The following is a 23,947-nucleotide window of genomic DNA, read 5'->3' as shown; positions in this document are numbered from 1 at the left end:
GGCAGGCAGCTCCATCTGAGGCCCTGGTATAGGATCCACTGGGTGAAGCCAGCTGGGCTCCTGAGTCTAGTGGGGACTTGGAGAACTTTATGTCTAGCTAAGGGATTGTCAATACACCAATCAGCACTCTGTGTCTAGCTCAAGGTTTGTAAATACACCAATCAACACCCTGTGTCTAGCTCAAGGTTTGTAAATGCACCAATCAGTGCTCTGTGTCTAGCTAATCTAGTGGGGACTTGGGAGAACTTTTGTGTCTAGCTCAGGGATTGTAAACACTTATCAGCACCCTGTCAAAGCAGACCAATCAGCACTCTGTAAAATGGACCAATCAGCAGGATGTGGGTGGGGCCAGATAAGGGAATAAAAGCAGGCTGCCCGAGGCAGCGACGGCAACCCGCTGGGGAACTCTCCCACACCGTGGAAGCTTTGTGTTTCACTCCTTGAGGTAAATCTTGTTGCTGCTTACTGTTTGGGTCCGCATTGCCTTTAAACCGCTAAGGTCTGCAGCTTCACTCCTGAAGCCAGCGAGACCACGAACCCATTGGTAGGAGTAAACAACTCCGGACAAACTCTGGATGCGCGGCCTTAAAGAACTGTAACGCTCACTGCGAGGGTCCGCAGCTTCATTTTTGATGTCAGTGAGACCAAGGAAGGAACAAACTCCCGACGCGCCACCTTTAAGAACTGTAGCACTCACCACGAGGGTCCGGGCGGCTTCGTTTTTGAAGTCAGTGAGACCAAGAACCCACAAATTCTGGACACAGCACTAGGTAGGGCGGGGCCTCTGGCCTGTAGGAGTGGGAGGTAAAAGGGCAGGCAGAGTAAAGGAGAAATGGCGGAGCCCAATCGCGGTGCAGGGCAGTGGGCTTTCAGCAAATCAGCTTAGTCCCAAGACGCGCCGGCCACGGCAGAGAACCTGACCTGCCTGCCTAAACTAACACAGGACACGGAACCGCGATCCCCACACTAATACAGGACTTGGGAACTGCTATCGCCAAATGGCAGCTTACTTTGGGGGAGCCTGTTAGACGTGACTCCTTGCTTTTAAAAATTGACAAATACGAGTCTGGGCAACATGGCGAAACCCTGTCTTTACTAAAAATGCAAAAAATTAGCCGGGCGTGGTGGCGCAGGCCTGTAATCCCAGCTACTCGGGAGGCTGAGGCAGGAGAATTGCTTGAACCCAGCGTTAGCACAAACTGCAACATTTTGTGAGCCCCCCGCTATTTTGCAGACTTTGGGTAAAGTGAAACATTTCTCGGGGGTTTAGGCGGTGAGAAACATCCTTCCTAACCGCCTGACCGCAAGGCCAACAAAGGCTTATCTAAAGAAACTTCCCTCTCATGTCTTCTTGGGCAAACGTCCAAGAAACGCCATGATGACATCCACCTGAATAAGGACCAGAACCCTTGTTCGGGGTTACAAATCATGGGAACATCTTACCGATATCTTGCGGGGCAACAAGCCATACTGCCCAGACCCCTCCCACCCATACCTATAAGTACCCTTAGCCTGTAAGACTTAGCAGTGGGCTGTGGCATTAGGCTGGTCCCCTACTTCTGTAGGTTTTATGCTGCACATAAAGCCGCATTTGCTGTCAAGCTCGCGCTCTCTCTCGCTCTCTCTGTCTCCTCTCTGTTTCTTTTTCCTTTGTGTGTGTGTGTGTGTCTGTGTGTGTGTGTGTGTGTGTGTGTGTGTCTTTAACCCTCACCTTCCCTTCCCGGAAGGCAGAGATTGCAGTGGGCAGAGATTACAGTGAGCTGAGATCTGCCACTGCACTCTAGCCTGGGCGACAGAGTGAGACCCTGTCTTAAAAAAAAAAAAAAAAAAGCGGGGGTGTGCCAGGCGCGGTGGCTCATGCCTGTAATCCCACAATTTTGGGAGGCCAAGGTGGGCAGATCACTTGAGGTCAGGAGTTCAAGACCAGCCTGGCCAACATGGTAAAACCCCCGACTCTACTAAAAATACAAAAGTTAGCCAGGTGTCGTGGTGGGCGCCTGTAATCTCAGCTACTTGGGAGACAGAGGCAGAAGAATCAATTGAATCCAGGAGGTGGAGGATGCAGTGAGCCAAAATTGTACCAGTGCACTCCAGCCTGGGTGACAGAGCAAGATTCTGTCTCAAAAAAAAAAAATTTTACAAAATGGAAATTAAACCCAATTTTTCACCATGTATTAATTTATTGTTAAATGCATTGTACAGTAAATGAATTAAATTAACCCAGGCTGGGTGTGGTGGCTCACACCTGTAATCCCAGCACTTTGGGAGGCTGGGTTTGAGCCCAGCCTGGTCAACATGGTGAAAGCTTGTCTCTACTAAAAATATAAAAATTAGCCATGTGTGGTGGTGCCCGCATGTAGTCCCAGCTACTCGGGAGGCTGAGGCAGGAGGAGGCTGAGGCAGGGGAATCACTTGAACCAGGGAGGCGGAGGTTGCAGTGAGCTGAGGTCGCACCACTGCACTCCAGCTTGGATGACAGAGTGAGATTCCGTCTCCAAAAAAAAAAAAAGAATTAACCCAAATGCAGAATATATATGTGTATATACACACATACATATTCCATTTAAACATAGTTGTATATTTTTATTATCAGTTGTTCAGTTTTTCCCCAGAATGGCTTAATAGAAGTCCACATAAGGAGTCTTTTTGAATGCATAGAATTATATATAAAAAACCCATGGTTTCACTATCAAATAATGTTAATTTCTAATTTAGAAATAAATGGTTCCATGTTCTGGAGTCACACACTTGATCTGTAACTGAAATCTGTCATGTTTTTATTAAGATGTATATTATGAGCCTGTACAAAGGGATTTTTGGTGTTGTAATATTAACCATAAAAGCTAGAAACGATTCTTAAACCAACACACATATTGCAAGCTAGGATATTATTCAACTTTTGCAATGTTCAATTGATAACATGATTACAATATCTTTCTTAAGATAATACCCAATTTTCCCACAGTTTGCTTGTATAATAATTCTAAATTCACTGTCATATTGACTTAAGAGAGAGTCCTTAAAAACTTTTTTTCCTATAGGATGATGATGGGAATCTTTGCAAATTGTATCTTCTGTTTGAAAGTGAAGTACTTACCTCGGCAGCAGAAGAAAAAGCTACAAACTGACATTAAGGAAAATGGCGGAAAGTTTTCCTTTTCATTAAATCCTCAGGTATTTCCAAATGTCATAAACTACAGTATGATAAAACATCACGCATGCAGGGAACAGGGTCATGGTTAGAAGAGGAAGCAGAGATTAGCAGCAGGAGAGAGTGAGTGAGCTACTCGAAGTTCCTCAGGAGAGACTGTGACATGGCCCATTGGGAGGCTGGGCTCCGAGAGGCAGAGGTGGCCCAGCCCTGTCCTCTCCCTGTTCCCTGAACTGCAGGACAATCCTACATGTCCTGTGAAGCAGGATATTACTAGAGCACAGCCAAATATGAAAATAGAATTTCAGACCAGCCATATCTATTCTTGAAGGAGAGAAGTCATAGTACACAGGATTTGCAAAAAGTGCAGTTGTCACTCACCAGTGTGTCAATGCTGGGATGATACACTGGTAAGCCAGGTTCCTGGGTGCAGAAAGAAAGACATGCAGTGCAGACTCATCTTCGCAGTGTAGCTTATGCTGTTTGTTTTGTTCATTTAAAGGCTGTAGGAATTTACCTTCTGCCTCTTGAACTTGTAAGCCTGGCAGTTCAGAATAATAGGATTTTACAGCTGGATGAAATCTTAGAAATAATTCAGTCTAACCTCTTCTTTTTTAAACCACCTCACTGTAAGAAGTAAAAATAGAAATCCAAAGGCTCTAGGTGCCAGACTGGCCTGCCCCTGTCCTCTGCTGTTCCCTCTGTTGACGAATTGATGAGCTGACTCAGCCTGCCCCTCCCTGGACCTCAGCCCTGGAGCTTGGCCATTGTGAGCCTCATCTATTCTGTGAAGCGTGTTCAACTCCAGCTGAATACCAGAAATGCAATGTCCCTGTTTACTTCCAGTTCAGGTAGAATTGTATATACTTCCCTTATACAGCTTCCCACACTGAGCTGTCTCACTGTCTCTGTGGACAGATAAGTAATTCGTGCCCGCTCTCCCTTCTCAGTTTGTCTTCTGTGTAGAGAACTGCCAACATGGTCTCTCCTTTTTAGAAACTCACATACTGTGAGTGCAACCTTGTGGAAGTCAATGTGCATAAACATGTGAAATGTGCATCCCAGCTACTGTAGATAATGAGGCAGCTCTATATGTAATGATGAAGAACAATCGCCAAGGTAAATTCAGTGGAAAACCCGGCACGGAAGAGGCTGAGGAGCACGCTGCCATGTGTCTACGCATAGTGTAGCTCTAGCAGGATTCGCGAGGAGCAAGTGACAGCAGGTGCCTCTGCAGAGAGGAACTGGGGACAACAGAGGGGATGAAGTTATGTCATCATTATTTTTTAGATATTCTACAATGTGAGTTTACTATTTATTAAAAAATAAATAAAATTATAAGCGGGCATGGTGGCTCATGCCTGTAAACCCAGCTGAGATGGGAGAATCACTTGAGGCTGAGAGTTCAAGACCAGCCTGGTCAACATAGCAAGACCCCATCTCTACAAAGAAACAAGATTTTCTAAAATTACAAATTAAAATAAATAATGAATAACCTGTGAACCTCCGTTTCCACTACTAAGAAAATAGTTGAACAAGTGCAGAAAGATGTGTACATGAGGATAGTCATCACAGCATTGGTTACAATAATGAAAATTTAGAAATAACCTCTAGGGTTAATCAATTATGGTGCATTCATATCCATATCCTTTAAAAACAGTTGATTTTTAAAATGTTTATGTAACTAGAAACTGATAATTTATAGAGGTTTTTAGAAATTTGAGGAAGACTATCACAAACTACCTTAAAACAATACTTTTTAAGGGTGAAAATTACAGATACAAATAACTTATTTAAATGTTGTTTTTCCTGATGCGTAATGGATTGACTCTTTTTTTCCTTAGTGCACATATATAATCTTAGATAATGCTGATGTTCTGAGTCAGTACCAACTGAATTCTATCCAAAAGAACCACGTTCATATTGCAAACCCAGATTTTATATGGGAATCTATCAGAGAAAAGAGACTCTTGGATGTAAAGAATTATGATCCTTATAAGCCCCTGTACATCACACCACCTCCTGATCAGAAGCCGAGCAGTCCTGGTAGGTATTTCATAGCAAGCATTTAATGTATCATAGGTGCCATAGTACACACTTGGGTTTGTCAAAGATATCATAGAGAATTGTCCAGAAATACTAAAAAAAAATTAGACTTCTTATTACCTCAGAAAATGGACAGAAAAATAACAAAGGACAAAAGACTACTTTAGCAATAGAAACAGATTTCTTGATATCTAGCCTAGTAGGGTCAGATTTAAAATGGCCACAAAACACTGATCATCTCAGAAAACCTGATTGTGATTTTAACTAGGGGGAGGGGAAAGCTTTTGTGTTAAACAGTGATTACTACAACCTAATGATTGGAAATTTGATGACTAGCATTTTGCTGAAGAAATTCTTTCCAAACAAAAGATTGTCTCCCCAAAAGAAACGTGTTTTCTTTATAAGCCAAGATTTTATTTTTGAAACTGGCCAAGAAGAAAGCCTTTGGACGTGGAAAATGCACTTTTCCTGAGTCATATCAAAAATCGCACAGTTCTGATAAATACTAACTTACAGTAAGCACATGGTATGTGTTAGATACCGTAATGACTTGGCAGGGTGGAGCCTCCTTAGACAATAGTCCAGAAATGCTGCTGCAGTCCCAGGACATGTCCCAGCAAATGATAGTTACAACAGAAATAGACAAAATAGTAGACTCATTTCACATTGAAAACATACTGTATGACAGCCAGCATAATTTATTCAGATTCCAAATTACTACAAATACACTGATGATCCTTGGAATCTTGACAGTATAATTAAAACTGGAAAGAAGTCCTCACACTGAGTTATTCCTATATATCACAGTGCTCTAGATAGTGTTACTGTTTCTCTGTACAGAAAGTATGAAGCAAAAGCTCACGTAGAGCTCTTGACTTTCCCTCCTCTAAGCTAGAACATCTCCAGCTCCTTTGCTCGTGAGGTGCCGACTCTAAGGAACTCATTCTGATCCTGTGCGCTTTGTACTCTTCAAGAGGAAAGTGCCAATTGAAAATTGTATGGCTATCAATGAGTTTCAAATAATAACAGATAAGAATTCTCCTGATATGCCTATTAAAATAGAATTAGAGTATGTTCTCACTGTCTCATAAGGTTATACCTTCCTCTTATAATATTATACCTTCCTCTTTTCCCACTGGGAAATTTTGATCCCCAAAATTATAACTAATTTAAGGATATATTTATAAATCTTAACAATTCCAGCACTTAGGTTAACTAATTATAATAAGTCTTTGGGCAGTAAACAAGTGTGCTGTTTGCTTTAATTCTAGAAGTGAAAACAGAAGGTCTATGCCCGGACAGTGCCACAGAGCAGGAAGACACTGTGGAACTCACTGAGTAATTCACTTCTTTCTGATTCCTGGGACTCTACAGAGTTTGTAAAATCTTGCGTAAACCTCAAGCACAGTATTAAAATTCTATTTGTAGACTTTTTCTTATTTTAATTTATTTTGTGTATCTAATTCTTAAGTGATTTTTTATTTGAGTCTTTTTCTTCAACTAGTATAGTGATCATTATTTTAAATTCTCAGTATTAAATGAGATTGGGTGCAATTATTAAATTGATGTTTAAAAAGAAAACCAGTGGGTTTTTTTTTATTCTTTAAAAAAAAAAAAACCTATTTTCATCCTATTACTTTCCTGAGCAGCCTTTAGATTAAAGACAGTTTGTTAATTTTGCCTGATATTTTCAAAAATGGAAATAACAGCCTTCCTCAAATGGAGTATGGGAGTCTAAAGTTCTATACGGCTTCTTAAAGCATACCCAAAACATCGGGTTAATTAGGCATCGCATTCAATCTTGTTATATTTGTTAATAATAGTGTTTAAAGAGAAGAAAATCCAAAATGAAAAGTACAGATTATGAGAAGTCTGACTCCTTTATTTTAGAGAGGAATGGACTGTGGTCTGGAGAGGAGTGACATAGCTTCTAAGAGTCAGATCCAAAGCAAACACAAGTAGCCCATCCCCACAGTGTGTGGCCCACTTCTTTCTGCCTCTGTCACGTGGAGACCATCTTCCAGTGCAGACGCTACAGTACTGGGTGTCTGAGTTGGAGAATTACACAGAGGAGGCATCCAGCTCATTTCAAATGATCTTTTAACAATTTCTGGGATAGCTGAGGAGGCCTTTTTGTAAGGAATCTATCATGTGTTTTGTAAAGATGTATGAGAAAAAATTTATGAAATTCTGTTTAGCCTAAAATCCATTTAATGTTAAAATTTTAATTATACACTGTACAAATTTCAGGTTTGGTACACAGAATGTTGAAATTCCTCATCTTCCTCAAGATTTTGAAGTTGCAAAATATAACACCTTGGAGAAAGTAAGAATCTGATTTCTAGTTAGCAAAAAGAAAAAAACCTGTTTGAATGTCTTCTGGGTGTTTTTCCTATTCGATCATTTTCTCATTGTTTTGAAAAATTATGCATATCCTGAATATCATATATTCCTTAAAATATGAGTTAATTTTATTTACATATTTATTTTTGTGGAGACAGAATCTCACTATTTTGCTGGTCTCGAACTCCTGGGCTCAAGCCATCCTCCCTCTTTAGCCTCCCAAAGTGCTAGGATTACAGGCATGAGCCACTGCACCCAGACCTGATATTTTAACAGTCAAGAAAATGTTTATGTTTAGAATTTAAAGTTTAAATTTTTAGTATTTGTATTATAAAAGTAATGCATGCTCATAGCAAAAATTTTAAACAGTACAAAATATCAATATGGCATTAAACATAAAAGTGCTCTTCCCTGTTACTGACGGTTTCTTGTATTTGGAAAGGGAAGGTTTGACACTAAGTATTTACACTATGTTGCATTTCCATTCCTTTTGCATTAGAAAGAAAAACAAAATCGTTTTTTTTCCCCCACAAATGAAAATCAACACTAGTGTCTGGTGTGGCATCACTTGCCTATAGTCCCAGCTACTTAGGGGGCTAAGGCAGGTGGATCTCCTGAGCGCAGGAGTTTGAGACCACTCTGGGCAACATGGCAAGACCTGTCTCTAAAATATATATATAGATATAAATCAACACTAGCCTTCAAAGTGATGTTCCATTTGTATTTTGAGATATGTTAATAAAATGTAACTTGAAAATAACGTTTCCCTCTTTGATAAGGAAAACATGAAAAATGGTATGGTATAAACATACAGATCTATTTATGGGATGGTAAAAATACAGGAGGGAAACATACCAAAATATTAATAGTGATTGTATTGCTGTCATAGGATTTTAGGAGATTTTAATTTTCTCATTGATACTTTTCTATATTTTCTAAATTATATCTCTAAATGAACATATTTTATAACTATAATCACCATTTTCAAATGGCACATGTAGTTTGATGTTTCCCGAGTGCAGCTTCTGAAAGCACATCCTGTTTTCCAGGTGGGAATGGAGGGAGGCCAGGAAGCTGTGGTTGTAGAGCTGCAGTGTTCGCGGGACTCCAGGGACTGTCCTTTCCTGATATCCTCACACTTCCTCCTGGATGATGGCATGCAGGTAATGCTGTTTATATTGATTCCTATATGTTTACTGACCTCTGTTCATAACTCGTTTCAATGAATCAGCTGACCTCCCAACCTTTTTCTTCTTACCTGGTGTCTTAGTTCAGGCTGCTATTAATAAATGCAACATGCTGGGGAGCTTAAACAACAGACATTTATTTCTCACAGTGCTAAAGGCTAGAAGTCCAAGGTCAAAGAGCCGCAGGGTTGATTTCTTCTGAAGTGAGGCCTCTCTCTCTGGCTTACAGACAGCTGCCTTCTTGCTGTGTCCTCACATGGTCTTCCACCTATGGACATCTGTGTCCTCATCTCTTCACATGAGGATAGCAGTCATATTGGATCAGGGCCCACCCGTATGATCTCACTTAATTAATCAGTTACCTCTTGAAAGGCTTTGTCTCCAAACACAGTCCCATTGTTGAGGTCCTGGGAGTTAGGACTTCAGCATATGCATTTTGTAGGGGTACAGTTCAGCCATAACACCTGGTAAATAATTTTGCAGAGGGGAAATGTGTTCTCTTTTGGAGTATGGGAGGTGAGGACCTCACCCCCTGAGTAGATCAGCACGGGGTCCCGCTAGAAGGGAATGTTTATTGGGTGCAGGGTGTATAGCATTTCTGCCCTTGTTCCACTTCACTTATGGGATATTTTCCTAATATTTACACCTCTGAAAGCATTCCACTGATACACTTCATTAAGCACCTGCTGTGTACCAAGCAGTCGACTAGGGCTGACACTCAAAGATAAAAATAGCTTCACACCCTGGCATCAGAGATCACTGTCTAGAAAGAAATAACACTCATCATTACAATCCACTGTGACATTTCCAATCCTGAATATATATATGGGGTGTTGACGGCTCAAGGTCACAGAGCCCTGGGAACAACAAAGGAGGCTTTGCAGAGGCCATACCTTTGCCCTAGGTCAGTCAGTATCAGGTCAAGAGCACAGTTCCAATCTAAAACAATCATGAAACAAAAATAAATTTAGAATTAATGCCTGAAGTTCAAATAAAATGCTGCAACACCCACCAGGATGCCTTCTCAAGTAGACATTCAGAGTTACAGATCTATCTTTTTTTTTCTTCTTTTTCCCCGAGACAGAGTCTCACTCTGTTGCCCATGCTGGAGTGCAGTGGTGCGATCTCGGCTCACTGCAATCTCTGCCTCCCAGGTTCAAGCGATTCTTGTGCCTCAGCCTCCTGAGTAGCTGGGATTACAGGCATGCGCCACCACGCCTGGCTAATTTTTGTGTTTTTAGTAGAGATGGGGTTTCACCATGTTGGCCAGGCTGGTCTCGAACTCCTGACCTCATGATCTGCTTGCCTTGGCCTCCCAAAGTGCTGGGATTACAGGCATGAGCCACTGCGTCCTGCCTACAGCTCTATCTTGGGCCAGGAAACAGTCACTTCTCCATGAGAGTGGCCCTCACAGAGGCCCACACAGGCTCCAGGAGCTTTTCCCTTTGTTCCCACTCTGAGTGTCAGCTCAGGTACAAGAGAAAGAGACTCACATCAGGTGGATGTGAGATCCACTTGGCTTGGAAGCCCTACCCCACAAGAGCCCGTAGCTCTTGTAGCATTGTCTCAAGTGCCAGATGCCCTCAAGGGACATACCCAATTATATGAGTCACTGCTCTCTGACAAGCCCAAAGCTTGGGTTTCCCACCATTGAACCCCCAGTCTCAATGCAATTTATCAATGAGAGGCCACAATTACATAAGCAATTTTGCCTACTATTACAGCTGACATGCCATCTTTATCAGATTTCCGTGGGAACAGAGCTAGAAAGCGAATCCATGGTCAAATACGTCCAAGAAGGAGAAGGAGTTTTGTTACCCTTGTACTCTGAAATGCATACTGTATTTTGTGGAGGATTTAGTTGTTTGGGTAAGAAGTAAGTAAAAACGAAGGTGAAAAACATGATAGAATGTGTTATTGTTTTCTTCATTGGGAAAGAAAACTATAGCATCGTTTAGGCCAGGACATCCCTCAGGGTGCCTTCCTCCCTCAGCAAGCCCAAGTCTGTGTATAGCATCCCCTGGGTGAGCCTGGTTTGCTGAGCAGAGAAGCCTGTCCACCTTGATAGCAGTGAGCCTTAGTCCGCTGTTCTGCTGAAGAGGATTTTCCAGCCTGCCCTTCTGCTTAATAAAACCATTTTGATGGGAATCTTCCAAAATTACGTTAAACTCTACCTTCTTAAATGGAGTGACTTCAACAGGCACTTCTATTTTCCAAGTTTCAGAGGCATCCTGCGGCCCCCCTATCTAGGAGGGCGGCTTATGGGTATCCTGAGTAGTGTGGCTTTCCAGGGGTCCACACCCCCAAGCCAGGGGCTCAGCCAACACCTACAAGGACACCAGGGCTTTGAGCTGGGGCAGGTTCTCCCAGATTTTCCTGGGGTTAATGTTAGGATCACTGCCCACTACAGGGGCAGGAGTTTCCCGGAAAAGCAGAAAGTGCCGCCTCCGTAGGCAGTTTGGGATGAGGGAGGAGCTGGAGCCTTTAACACGTGCATGACCTAATAACTTTCCTGCCTGTCTATTGGCTGTGATTTCATTTTCACTGTGTGCCTGTCTCTAACAGTTCTTCCTTTCTGAAGTATTTTTCTTTTCTTCCCCTCCCCTGTTTTTTTTTTCTCATTTCCAAAAAGCTGGAAAACCAGATTTCCAAGCTAATTAGAATGGTTGGTAAGGAGTCTGTAGACTTGGAAGGAAACTTTGAGTGACTCTCCAGTGAAACAAACGATCTTTTCTGTCTGCTGTGCGTTCTCAAGCTTTTTCCCCTTTACCTCCAGGTTTTAGGCTATTAAGAGTTTAAAATTTTGGTAATTCTGGCCAGGCATGGTGGCTTACGCCTGTAATCCTAGCCCTTTGGGAGGCTGAGGTGGGTGGATTGCTTGAGGTCAGGAGTTATTCAAGCCAGCATGGTTGAAACCCCATCTCTACCAAAAAAATACAAAAAAAATTAGCCAGGTGTGGTGGTGCATGCCTGTGGTCCCAGCTACTCAGGAGGCTGAGGCAGAAGAATCACTTGAACCCAGGAGGTGGAGGTTGCAGTGAGTCGAGATTGTGCTACTGCACTCCAGTCTGGGCAACAGAGCAAGACCCTGTCTCAAAAAAAAAAAAAAAAAAAAAAAGGAAAAGAAAAAGAATTTAAAATTTAAGTAATTCTTTGAAAAAAACTAATTTCTAAGCTTCTTCATGTCAAGGACCTAATGCTTTATTTGTGTTCAATAAAGCTAGATATGTAAATAATGACTGTACTTTTGCTGTTCACCATAATTCACAGACTAGAAGACAGTTTGCTATAAAGAAAACCACTGAAGATGCAAGTGAATACTATGAAAATTACATTGAAGAACTGAAGAAACAAGGATTTCTACTAAGAGAACATTTCACACCTGAAGCAACCCAATTAGCATCTGAACAATTACAAGCAGTGAGATTGATTTATAATTTTTTTGTTGTTGATTGAATATTTTTAATAGAAATGTTTTCTCTATTACATATAAAAAACTGGGCCAAGCTTGGTGGCTCATGCCTGTATCCCAGCAGTTTGGGAGGCCAAGGCAGGAGGATCACTTGAGGCCAGGAGTTCAAGACCAGCCTTGGCAACATAGAGAGACCCATTTCTACATAAACTGAAAAACATTAGCCAGGAATGGTGGTGTGCCTGTAGTCTTAGCTACTCATGAGGCTGAGGCAGGAGGACCACTTGAATCCAGCAGTTCGAGGTTACAGTGAGCTATGATCATGCCACTGCACCCCAACCTGGGCAATACAGCAAGACCCTGTCTCAAGTACATAAATAAATAACTGTCAGGAGGGAAGAGGAGGAGTTCAGAAAAGGAAATCTGAACTCATAGAAATGCATGGAAGTTGAGTGGGGAATGTGTTTTAGAACAAGCCAGGAGATGTATTGCTTATTTCAGCAACAGACTCTCCCAGCTTTTGGGAGATCTCTTTACAACCTAGCCATGAGTCAAGGGTCCTTAACCCTGACTTCATGTGTTGAGTACTACTGACAGGCCTAGAGTTTACAGGGTGAAGGAAAAAATAGAACAGGAAGAAAAGGGGGTAGGAGGGAATCAGAGAAGAGAGAATGGAGGAAGACAGAGGGAGGATCCAGTAGAGAAAGGATTAAGTTACCTGGCTGGGGATGACTCTCCTGGGCTGTAATTAATTATTTCTCCTCACACCTCTGTTCGTTGGCCCATGTAAGTTTTCCACAAACTCACACATGATGACTTTTTGGTGGCATTTCTATTTTATTGTTGCAGTTACTTTTGGAGGAAGTCATGAATTCAAGCACTCTGAGCCAAGAGGTGAGCGATTTAGTAGAGATGATTTGGGCAGAGGCCCTGGGCCACCTGGAACACATGCTTCTCAAGCCAGTGAACAGGATTAGCCTCAACGATGTAAGTCGGTGTGTCGCTGAAACAGAATGGGAGAAATCTGCCTCCTGGTTGATTGGCATCAGCAATAACACGTGTGTTTGCGTGCTGGCCTGACTGCTCTGGAATTCATTCCTAAATGTTCTTTCCTTGTACCCTGAAGAAAGGGACCACTAACAGCACTGAGGAGAAAAGCTTCTGAGAAACCTAGACATCCCTGTCTGTAAAATATCAGCCTCAAGAGCTGATCGAAGGCAGGCTTCTGGTGCTGGCCAATTAGGAGGCCTGATCCTCTGTGCCAAGAGGTTTGCAGGAAGCTGGAGGGATATGGGTGGCCTTGGTCCCCAGTGAGATGCCCTGACTCCAACCCATTTCCTAGTGACTCCACAGTCTCGCACCTTCTGACTCTTAGGAAAGGCAGGCATGCCTCCAGACCACCAGAAAATGTTCTTCCTTTCTTGATTAAGCATAATTGCAATGAAAAGAGCAGACAAAAGAAGATATCCCCAATGGTACAACTTGTGCAACTGCATTGTTGTATTGAAATAATATGGTCAGTTTTCCTCTGTGGAATTAAACTAATTTATCTCAAGGAGAAAATGGCTAACTGGGATAAAGCCCATGAAGTACTTGTGTAATTAGAAACACATTCAGGAGGTTTTTATCCCTGGTCTGATTCTGACAGTTTTCTAAATTTCTCATGTGAAAAGCAAGTCTATCACAGTTGCATTAGTGTTTCTCTCTGTCTGTATATGTATGTAGATGTGTCCACATATGTATAGAAATATAAGACTCTGGTTCTTTCCTCTAGTAAAACTGAGCCCAGTTTTGTAACAATCCTCATGGCATCTTTGCCACAACTGAGATACATCTCCAATAAAGATCAGCATTTGCTTTGTGATGGCTGTCCATAGAAAATGGGTAGTCTTGATATGTCCAACAATTATTTATATAGTTTTGTGCATGCTCCTTAATTTCTGTATTGAGATTTCATTGTAATAAGCATATACGATCTGTTGAAAGGTGAGCAAAGCAGAGGGGATTCTCCTCCTAGTAAAGGCAGCACTGAAAAATGGAGAAACAGCAGAGCAATTGCAAAAGATGATGACAGAGTTTTACAGACTGATACCTCACAAAGGCACAACGCCCAAAGAAGTGAACCTGGGACTATTGGCTAAGAAAGCAGACCTCTGCCAGGTAAACCTCTGAAATATAGAATTCAATTTACTATAAAATATGTTGAGGGTGGGGGTCTTTAGAAATCTGATGAATAAGGTAACACTGAATCATGAAATTGTCTCCAGAGTTGTGCTAGAAAATAAATTGTTGAAGCATTTTAGAAAGCCCTGGATCCTTATGAAAGTTAAACCATATTTTCAAATGTGAATATGTTGGCACAGTGACATAAATGCAGAAATAGTTTTAAAATTGCTGTCTTGTAAAATAGCTTTTCAGACCCTGGAATGAGTTCGGATCCTCTCTGCAGAAGAAATGGGAAACTGCAACTAACTTAAACAATGAGGACATTTACGATCTCAGACAATAAGAAGTCCAGCTGTGGGCTGCCTGCTGGCCTAGGTCACCCCGAGACTCAGTGTGTCAGTGTTATCATCAGGGTCCCAGCCTCCTTCTGTCCCTCTGTACTTCCTGTAGAGTGACGGCTCTGCTCTTAGCCTGGCTTCCTCCTGATCTGCAGATGGCTGCAGTAGTTCATAGCATCCCATCTGTAATAGTTCTTTCTGTGTCATGTAGAGGAAGCCCCTGGCAGACTCATATTTCTCTGGTCAGAATGAAGTCGTGCACAATCTCTCAAACCAGTCGCTGGTGAGGAGATTGGAGCCACTGTGGCTGCTCAGAAATGGGCCTTCTCCTCTGAGCTGCCAGGAGAGAAGCAGGCTTAGTGAGTAGAGGAAGGCAGCCACGGCAGCCAACCCTGCCTTAGACAAGGCTGAAGTCACTCTCTTGGTCCGCGTTGCCTCATCTGTGCATGCAGGGATTCGGCCAAGATCAGAGATTCGTGTCCTAGACTTCAGAGGAGTTTATAGATGTGAAATTTTGCATGTTTGGGAAATAATCACTTTCAACAGATTCCCAGAGGAATCAGTAATCCAAAATAAGGAAAGAACTGTTCAATGAGAAAATATAAGACCCTTCCAAATTCAAAATTCTATGATTTACCTAACATCAAACATAAAGAATCTGTCAGTCAGGTGTGGTGGCTCACTCCTGTAAGCCCAGCACTTTGGGAGGCCAAGGCAGATGGATCACCAGTCAGGAGTTTGAGACCAGCCTGGCCAACATGGTGAAACCCCATCTCTATTAAAAATACAAAAAATTAGCTGGGCATGGTGGCATGCACCTGTAATCCCACTTACTCAGGAGGCTGAGGCAGGAGAATCGCTTGAACCCAGGAGGCAGAGGTTGCAGTGAGTCAAGATCACGCCACTGCACTCCAGCCTGGTCAAGAAGAGCAAAACTCCATCTTAAAAAAAAGAAAAAAAATGTCAATCATCAGTATTGCTAAGAGGGAACATATAGTGCCCATTCAAATACAGTTCTGGAGGCTAAGGTGGGAGGATCTCTTGAACTCAGGAGGTTGAGGCTGCAGTGAGCTATGGTCATGCCACTACATACATTCCAGCGTGGGTGAGACCAAGACCTGTCTCAAAAATAAATAAAGTAAAGCAAGCTTTGGGGGAAAATGGACTTTTCCCATCTTTCTGAGAAAGTGTTAATGTAATATAAATATTAATTTTGATATGTGGTGATTCTGACATCTGTGTATTATTTCCACCTACAGCTAATAAGAGACATGGTTAATGTCTGTGAAACTAATTTGTCCAAACCCAGCCCACCATCCCTGGCCAAATACCAAGCTTTGAGATGCAAAATTGAGCACGTTGAACAGAATACTGAAGAATTTCTCAGGGTTAGAAAAGAGGTTTTGCAGAATCATCACAGGTAAGCATAAAGGAAATATCTCAGGATCTGTTACAATATAATGCTCTTTGAGACTCCGTTGAAGAGCTGATTACAGTAATTACCTAGATAATTTAATCTTCAGCAACAAGCCACAGTAGCGGTGGTGTGATGACAAATTACTTTCTTCTCTGCTCATAATGGTGCCTGGGGCAGTATTCTGTGCTTGAAATCACCCTCTATATTCCACTCCGATTTCAAGGTTACCTAATCTTGTTGAGAGTTAAATTTAATTTAAATCAAAACGTGTTCGAGTTTGTATTTTGTAGGTTATTACAGAGAAAAAGCCACTTAAACTAAGACTTAAACATGCAGGAATATGGGTATGGCGTCTTCTAACGTGGCCTCTCTGTGGCATGAAAAACTGCCCCTGAAAACCTGGAAAACACATTCCTGAATACCAGTTACACTTGTGCTCTCATTCACTGTGAATACCCAGGGTCCTGCGCTGAAGGGCATTCTCCAGTAACAACAAACATGATGGACCACCTGCTCAGATGAGCCCTTGCTGGGTGTCAGCACCCCTGAGGGTCACCGTGGTTGAGTCTGTGCCCAGCCTCTCGGTTTGGAAACCCCATTGCATGCTTGTTCTCAAGCATGGGACTGACTCTTTTGACTTGGTGGTTCATTCCATTGCAGCAGTTCCTCTTGGTCAGCTTGGCACAGCCCTTAGAACGAATGGTGGTGAGTCGTAGCCGCACATACCAGCTTATGAGAGCCAGTTGTCAACATTTAAGAGATTTGGTGAGCTGGTTGTTAAACCATTGGTAGCTTGAAATTGGACACGGGAAGGATTTGCGCCATGGAAATCAGCAAATGCTGCAAATCAGGGCTGTGCGGGGGCGTTGCTGCTGCTGTTTAGAGAGCTGGTTTTCCAGAGCCCCACTAAAACCACACCCAGCCACTCTTACCTTATGGCCTGACTCAGACTCATCTAAAATTATGTTCTGCTTTCCTTGATCATTCTCAAAATCCATTCCGAAAACCACTTCACATCTACTAAGATGGCTATGATTTCCTTTTTTTTTTTTTTTTTTGAGATGGAGTCTCGCTCTGTCTCCCAGGCTGGAGTGCAGTGGCACGATCTCGGCTCACTGCAAGCCTTTGCCTCCTGGGTTCACGCCATTCTCCTGCCTCAGCCTCCCCAGCAGTTGGGACTACAGGCGCATGCCACCACGCCTGGCTAATTTTTGTATTTTTAGTAGAGATGGGGTTTCACTGCTTTAGCCAGGATGGTCTCGGTCTCCTGATGTTATGATCTGCCAGCCTTGGCCTCCCAAAGTGCTGGGATTACAGGCGTGAGCCACCACGCCCAGCCATATGATTTCTTTTTAATGTAAAATTATAAGTGTTGGTGAGGATATAGAGAGACTGAAAGCCTCACACATTGCTGATGGGAGGGAAAAATGATGCAGCCTCCATTAGATGATTCCTTAACAAATTAAACATATGATTACAATAAGACCCAGCAATTCCACTCCTAGTTCTATACTCAAAGGACTTGAAAGCAAGTACTCAAATAGGTACTTGTACATGAATATTCATAGCAACACTATTCACAACAGCCAAAACGTGGTTAAATAACCCAAATGCTCATCAACAGGGAAGTGGATAAGCAAAACGTGATAAATATATGTAATAGAATATTATTCAGCAATGAAAAAGGAATGAAGCACTGACACATACTACAAACGGGGGAACCTCAAAAATATGCTGAGCGAAAGAAGCCACATATTGTACGATTCTGTTTATATGAAATATCTAGAATAGATAAATCCATGGAGACAGCAAATTGCCTAGTGCCGTGACAGGGAGGGTTGGGGACTGACAGCCAAACGGTACGGGGTTTTCTTTTGGGCAAATAAAAATTTTGGAACTAGAGGTGGTGATTACATGACACTTTGAATGTTCTGTACTAAATACTACCAAATTGTACACTTAATGGTTAATTTTATCTTTTTGGAATTTCACTTTAATTTTTAAAAAGTCCAGGCCGGGCATGGTGGCTCATGCCTGTACTCCCAGCACTTTGGGAGGCCAAGGCAGACGGATCACCTGAGGTCAGGAGTTTGAGACCAGCTTGGCCAACATGATGAAACCCCATCTCCACTAAAAATACAAAAAGTTAGCCAGGTGTGGTAGTGGGCGCCTGTAGTCCCAGCTGTTCCAGAGGCTGAGGCAAGAGAATCACTTGAACCTCTGAGGCGGAGGCTGCAGTGACCTGAGATCGCACCATTGCACTCCAGCCTGGGTGACAGAGTGAGACTCTGTCTCAAAAAATAAATATAAAAAATAAAAAGCTGGTATGCTCCATTAATTCCTGCAGGCCCGACAAACGCAGCCTAGGAATTCTAGATCAATGGAATGAATACAACTTGCTAGAAATACATAGAAAATAAATGACTATTCACAGAACCAAATAAAAGCCTTCCACTAGAAACTAAAAATAATAATAATAATAATGGTTTTATATATATGCATACACAAGCAAAGCCAGAAGAGAATAAATAGCAAATGAATGAAAATTAGAAGCAAAAACATGTAACTAGGAAACCATCTCTACATTTTTTTTACTCAATCTACCCTGAATGCTACAGCATTATCCAGGACCCCAGAAAACACATATAATACTTTATTCCTGATAAACAATTCAATGTCCTTAAGTCCACCAATATCACCATACATTCTGTGCAATCAAGAAATTTACTCAGCTGGGTGCAGTGGCTCACACCTGTAATTCCAGCACTTTGGGAGGCCAAGGCGGGTGGATCCCCTGAGGTCAGGAGTTCGAAAACAGCCTGGCCAACATGGCAAAACCCCATCTGTACTAAAAATACAAAAATTAGCCCAGTGTGGAGGCACACGCCCATAATCCCAGCTACTCGGGTGGCGGAGGCAAGAGAATTGCTTGAGCCTGAGAGGCAGAGTTTGCAGTGAGCCCAGATTGCGCAACTACACTCCAGCCTGGGTGACAGAGGAAGACTCCATCTCAAAGAAAAAAAAAGTTTGTAGACCTAACATTAACATTGTCATGTCCTTGATTATAGGAGGCCAGCAAATAACTTACTTATGAATGATCTACGGGGTGCAGCCCTTCCCAGATACCTGAGGCCTTTTCTTGCTGAGTAGACATCTATCTGGCTGTTACATGATCTTAGGAACAGCTATTCATTTGGAAAAGGGTGTTGCAATGACTTTCTCTTTTGCGTAAGAAGATGGGGGGCTGGGATCCTGAGATTTTAAAATTTCCTTTACAGCGTAGCCATATGTGCTCAATATTTAAAAGAGATGACAATTGGCCAGGCATGATGGCTCACACCTGTAATCCCAGCACTTTGGGAGGATGAAGTGGGCAGATCAGAAGTTCAAGAGATCAAGACAATCCTAACCGAAATGGCGAAACCCTGTGTCTACTAAAAATAAAAAAATTAGCTGGGCATGGTGGCATGTGCTTGTAGTCTCAACTATTTGGGAGGCTAAGGCAGGAGAATCGCTTGAACCCGGGAGGCGGAGGTTGCAGTGAGCCGAGATCACACCACTGTATTCCAGCCTGGCAACAGAAGGAGACTCCATCTTAAAAAAAAAAAGAAAAGAAATGAGATGACAATTGCAGTGCAAAATATCTGTTCCCTTTTGTTCCCCAGTGCCACCGCTACCCCATTCATCACCAATTTTTGTTGATGTCTCTTCCTGACTACTTTTTTTTTTTTTTTTTTTTTTGGAGATAAGAGACTCTGATGCCCAGGCTGGAGTGCAGTGGTGTGATCTCAGCTCATTGCAACCTCTGCCTCCAGGTTCAAGCAATTCTCCTGCTTCAGCCTCCCAAGTAGCTGGGACTACAGGCATGTGCCACCACGTCCAGCCAGTTTTTGTATTTTTAGTAGAGATAGGATTTTACCATGTTGGCCAGGCTCATCTTGAACTCCTGACCTCAGGTGATCCACCCGCCTTGGCTTCCCAAAGTGCTGGGATTACAAGTGTGAGCCACCGTGCCTGGCCTTTTATTTTTTTTTTGAGATGGGTTCTCCCTATGTTGCCCAGGCTAAGCTTGAATTTATTTTTATTTTTATTTTTATTTTATTTTTTCATTTATTTTATTTATTTTTTTTTATTTTTTGAGATGGAGTTTTGCTCTTGTTGCCCAGGCTGCAGTGCAGTGGCACGATCTCCGCTTACTGCAACCTCTGCCTCCCAGGTTGGGAGTAGCTGGGACTACAGCTGCCCGCCACTATGCCCAGCTACTTTTTGTATGTTTAGTAGAGCCGGAATTTCACCACGTTGGCCAGGCTGGTCTCAAACTCCTGACCTTAGGTGATCTGCCCACCTCGGCCTCCCAAAGTGCTAGGATTACAGTCGTGTGCCACTGCGCCCGGCCTGGGCTGGAATTTTTGACCTCAAGCAATCCTCCCTCCTCAGGCTCCTGAGTTGCTGATATTACAGGTGCATATCACCTTGCCCAGCACTAGAAACATGATTTTGTCACAACCCCAGACCCCTCTCATTCCCTTTCATAGGAAGACACTGGGCACCAGAGAAGCTTGAGCCAAGAACCAGGGGAACCAAGATTTAAACTCATTTCTGTTGGGTGCCAAACCTCTCTCTGCCTCCTTCTATTGGAGATGGCTAGGCACGATGGCTCACACCTGTGATCCCAGCACTTTAGGAGGCCTAGGTGGGTGGATCACCTGAGGTCAGGAGTTTGAGACCAGCCTGGCCAATATGGTGAAACCCTGTCTCTACTCAAAATACAAAAAATTAGCTGAGTATGGTGGCGGGTGCCTGTAATCCCAGCTACATGGGAGGCTGAGGCAGGAGAATCGCTTGAATCCAGGAGGCAGAGGTTGCAGTGAGCCGAGATCATGCCATTGCACTCCAGACTGGGAAACAAGAGTGAAACTCCATCTCAAAAAAATTAGAAAAAAAAAAGAAAAGAAAATCGGAGGCTTTGGTCCCTTTGTCTGCGACACTCTGGAGTAATTCTGTCCCTGGCTGAAAGTGATCTCCTCAAGGCAAGGTCTGGGTCTCCTTCCTCTTGCATGCTCAGCCCTGGCCTATCTGTCCCACCCTAGGTGCTCAGTGAAGGCTTGCTCTTGTGGAGTATGGGTTTCAGGCATACCAAGACTTGGAGTTGCAGAGGCTGTGAGTGACAAGCCTTGGAGTGCTATGCCCACCAGGAAATGGGTCAATCTCTGAGTTGGGCCAATAAGCTGGGCTCCCTCCGACGCCAGTGCTCACATCTCCCCTACCCTGGGTGGACCCCTGCAGATAGTCAAGTATGTTGGCTCCATATTTACCTTGAGTAGCTGGGTGCAGTAGCAGGGCATGGTGGCTCAGGCCTGTAATCTCAGCACTTTGGGAGGCTGAGGCAGGTGCATCCCTTGAGGTCAGGAGTTTGAGACCAGCCTGGCCAATATGGCAAAACCCCATCTCTACTAAAAATACAAAAATTAGCTGGGCGTGATGGTTCACACCTGTAATCTCAGCTACTCTGGAAGCTGAGGCAGGAGAATCACTTAAACCCGGGAGTCAAATGTTGCGGTGAACCCAAGATTGCACCACTGCACACCAGTGTGGGGCACAGAGGGAGACTGTGTCTCAGAAATAAATAAATAAATAAATAAATAAAATAGATGGAGAGGCTGGGTGTGTGTGGTGGCTCATACCTGTAATCTCTGCACTTTGGGAGGCTTAGGTGGGAGGATCAGTGGAGCCCAAGAGTTTGAGACCAGCCTGGGCAACATCTCTACTATCTCTACCAAACACACACACACAAATTAAAAAACTAGTTGGGTGTGGCGACGCATACCTACTTGGGAGGCTGAGACGGGAGGATTTCTTGAGCCCAGGAATTTGAGGCTGCAGTCAACAGTGACCACGCCACTGCACTCCAGCCTGGGTGGCAAAGTCAGACACTTTCTCAAACAATAAAAATAAATAAATAAATGAATAAAGCGGGAGGATAACGGTGAGACATGGAGAGAAGGCGTGCTAGGCAGAGAGACCTCCGTAGGCAAAGTCCAAGAGACATGAAAGAGCCAGTGTGCAAGAGTAAATTCCTAGAACTCTGGGAGATGGGAGCAGAGGGAGCTGGTACAGGTCTCCACCTGGTGTAAAATCTTGGCATAAATCTCCTACCATGAAAATAAATGACATTTTCTTCTTCCGGCTTGTGTAAGTTGGAAGAAAGCGTTTTTTCTGAGAAGGAGTCTCACTCTGCCTCCCAGGCTGAAGTGCAGTAGCGCAGTCTCGGCTCACCGCAACCTCCGTCCCCCTGGTTCAAGCGATTCTCTTGCCTCAGCCTCTCGAGTAGCTGGGACTACAGGCACATGCCAACACGCCTGGCTAATTTTTGTTTTTGTTTTTTCGGAGACGGGAGTAGAGCTCACTGCAAGCTCTACCTCCCGGGTTCATGCCATTCTCCTGCCTCAGCCTCCTGAGTAGCTGGGACTACAGGCATCTGCCACCGCGCCTGGCTAATTTTTTGTATTTTTAGTAGAGACGGGGTTTCACTGTGTTAGCCAGGATGATCTCGATCTCCTGACCTCGTGATCTGTCCACCTCGGCCTCCCAAAGTGCTGGGATTACAGGCGTGAGCCACCACGACTGGCCTGAACCCGTGTCATTATTCAGCAGAAACTTTCAGAGTCAGTAAGTGGCCGGGCATGTCTCTTTTCTTTGTGCCACAGGACTCTGGATGTTTCCAGTGCAGACTAATCCAAGGCTGTTGTGGATGTGTTGTGTTGATTTCTCTATGGAGAACGGGGGGTGCACCAGGCAGAATGACTCATGCCTGTAATTCCAGCACTTTGGGAGCCCAAGGCTGGTGGATCACTTCAAGCCAGGAGTTCAAGACCAGCCTGGCTAACACAGTGAAACCCCGTCTCTACTAAAAATACAAAAATTAGCCAGGTGTGGTGGGGCATGCCTGTAATCCCAGCTACTCAGGAGGCTGAGGCAGGAAAATTGCTTGAACCAAGAGGTAGAGGTTGTAGTGAGCCAAGGTCACACCACTGCCCTCCTGCCTGGGCAACAGAGCAAGATTCTTATCTCCAAAAAATCAAAACAAAACAAAGAGAGGGAGAATGGAGGTTGCTTGTTATTGCATCATAATCTTGTTTATCCTGACTGATGCATTAGAGGTACTAATGGCATGAGAGGAACAATTTCCTGAGACACAGTTTACTGACCATGAATTTCCTCAAAACCCCTGAGAGCAGGCTTCTCAGGAGGAGACTCAGTGTGGAATCCCTTGCCAAGGTAGACCCTGGTTCTGTAGCAGGACGAGCCACAGACAAATCTCCTCAGACAGCGGATTAAAGAAGGAAAAGGCTTATTTGTCTGGGAGCACTGGCAGATTTGTGTCTTAAGAGCCGAGCTCCCCGAAAAAGAAATTCTTGGCCTTTTTAAAGGCTTACAACTTTAAAGGATCCACGTGAAAGGGTCGTGATAAATCGAGCAAGCATGGGGAACGTGACTGGGGGCTGCATGCATCAGCTAACAGAACAGAAAGTTTTGCAATGCTTTTTCATACAATGTCTGGAATTTACAGATAACACAAGTAGTTTAGGTCAGGGGTTGATGTCATTATTATTATTTTTAACTCCTATGGCAGGTGGTGGTGCCAAGGTTGTCTGGCTGTTTATCTCACTTTTGTTTCTAAATTTTTGCTTTCTCTCTTTCCTCCTGTCTTGTGAACTAGGCAAGATGGTGGAAGGAGGGCAGCAGTAGTAGTGGTCTCCTTCCTTAGTTCAGGTTCCAGCTACAAACATTCACCACCTGTGAGACCTTGGGCAGTTCACATCCCCTCTTTGTGGCTCAGTCTGCTCAACTGTAAAATAGGTTAAATCCTGAAAGATCAAAATCCCT

At 43.4% G+C, this 23,947-nt stretch overlaps 3 protein-coding genes across 6 annotated transcripts in view; 1 reads left to right on the top strand and 2 right to left on the bottom strand.

The window, feature by feature from the left end:
* The window catches only part of LOC129011217 (phosphatidylinositol 3,4,5-trisphosphate 3-phosphatase TPTE2-like), a 716,449-nt gene that overhangs the window by 201,356 nt on the left and 491,146 nt on the right, over window positions 1–23,947 (bottom strand). The window lies entirely within an intron of this gene.
* Window positions 1–23,947, bottom strand: part of LOC134738007 (mitochondrial intermediate peptidase-like) — a 163,218-nt gene that overhangs the window by 19,919 nt on the left and 119,352 nt on the right. The window contains 1 exon segment of the mRNA XM_063650642.1: window positions 698–789. Within this exon segment, the coding sequence (XP_063506712.1) occupies window positions 698–789 (92 nt within the window).
* LOC129011210 (uncharacterized) overlaps window positions 1–23,947 on the top strand; it is a 49,695-nt gene that overhangs the window by 5,773 nt on the left and 19,975 nt on the right. For all 4 annotated transcript variants that reach the window (XM_063650639.1, XM_063650638.1, XM_063650637.1 and 1 more), the window contains exons 2-10: window positions 3,042–3,174; window positions 4,996–5,197; window positions 6,469–6,535; window positions 7,448–7,523; window positions 8,590–8,703; window positions 11,998–12,147; window positions 12,989–13,126; window positions 14,126–14,299; window positions 15,903–16,063. In XM_063650639.1, the coding sequence (XP_063506709.1) occupies window positions 3,043–3,174; window positions 4,996–5,197; window positions 6,469–6,535; window positions 7,448–7,523; window positions 8,590–8,703; window positions 11,998–12,147; window positions 12,989–13,126; window positions 14,126–14,299; window positions 15,903–16,063 (1,214 nt within the window). In that variant the 5' untranslated portion in view covers window position 3,042. The remainder of the gene's footprint in view (window positions 1–3,041; window positions 3,175–4,995; window positions 5,198–6,468; window positions 6,536–7,447; window positions 7,524–8,589; window positions 8,704–11,997; window positions 12,148–12,988; window positions 13,127–14,125; window positions 14,300–15,902; window positions 16,064–23,947) is intronic.

The sequence above is a fragment of the Pongo pygmaeus genome, chromosome 14 (assembly GCF_028885625.2).
Source record: "Pongo pygmaeus isolate AG05252 chromosome 14, NHGRI_mPonPyg2-v2.0_pri, whole genome shotgun sequence".
NCBI classification, from domain to species: domain Eukaryota; kingdom Metazoa; phylum Chordata; class Mammalia; order Primates; family Hominidae; genus Pongo; species Pongo pygmaeus.
The sequence above is the reverse complement of the archived record's forward strand: the minus strand, read 5'-3'. Positions and strand labels throughout refer to the sequence as shown.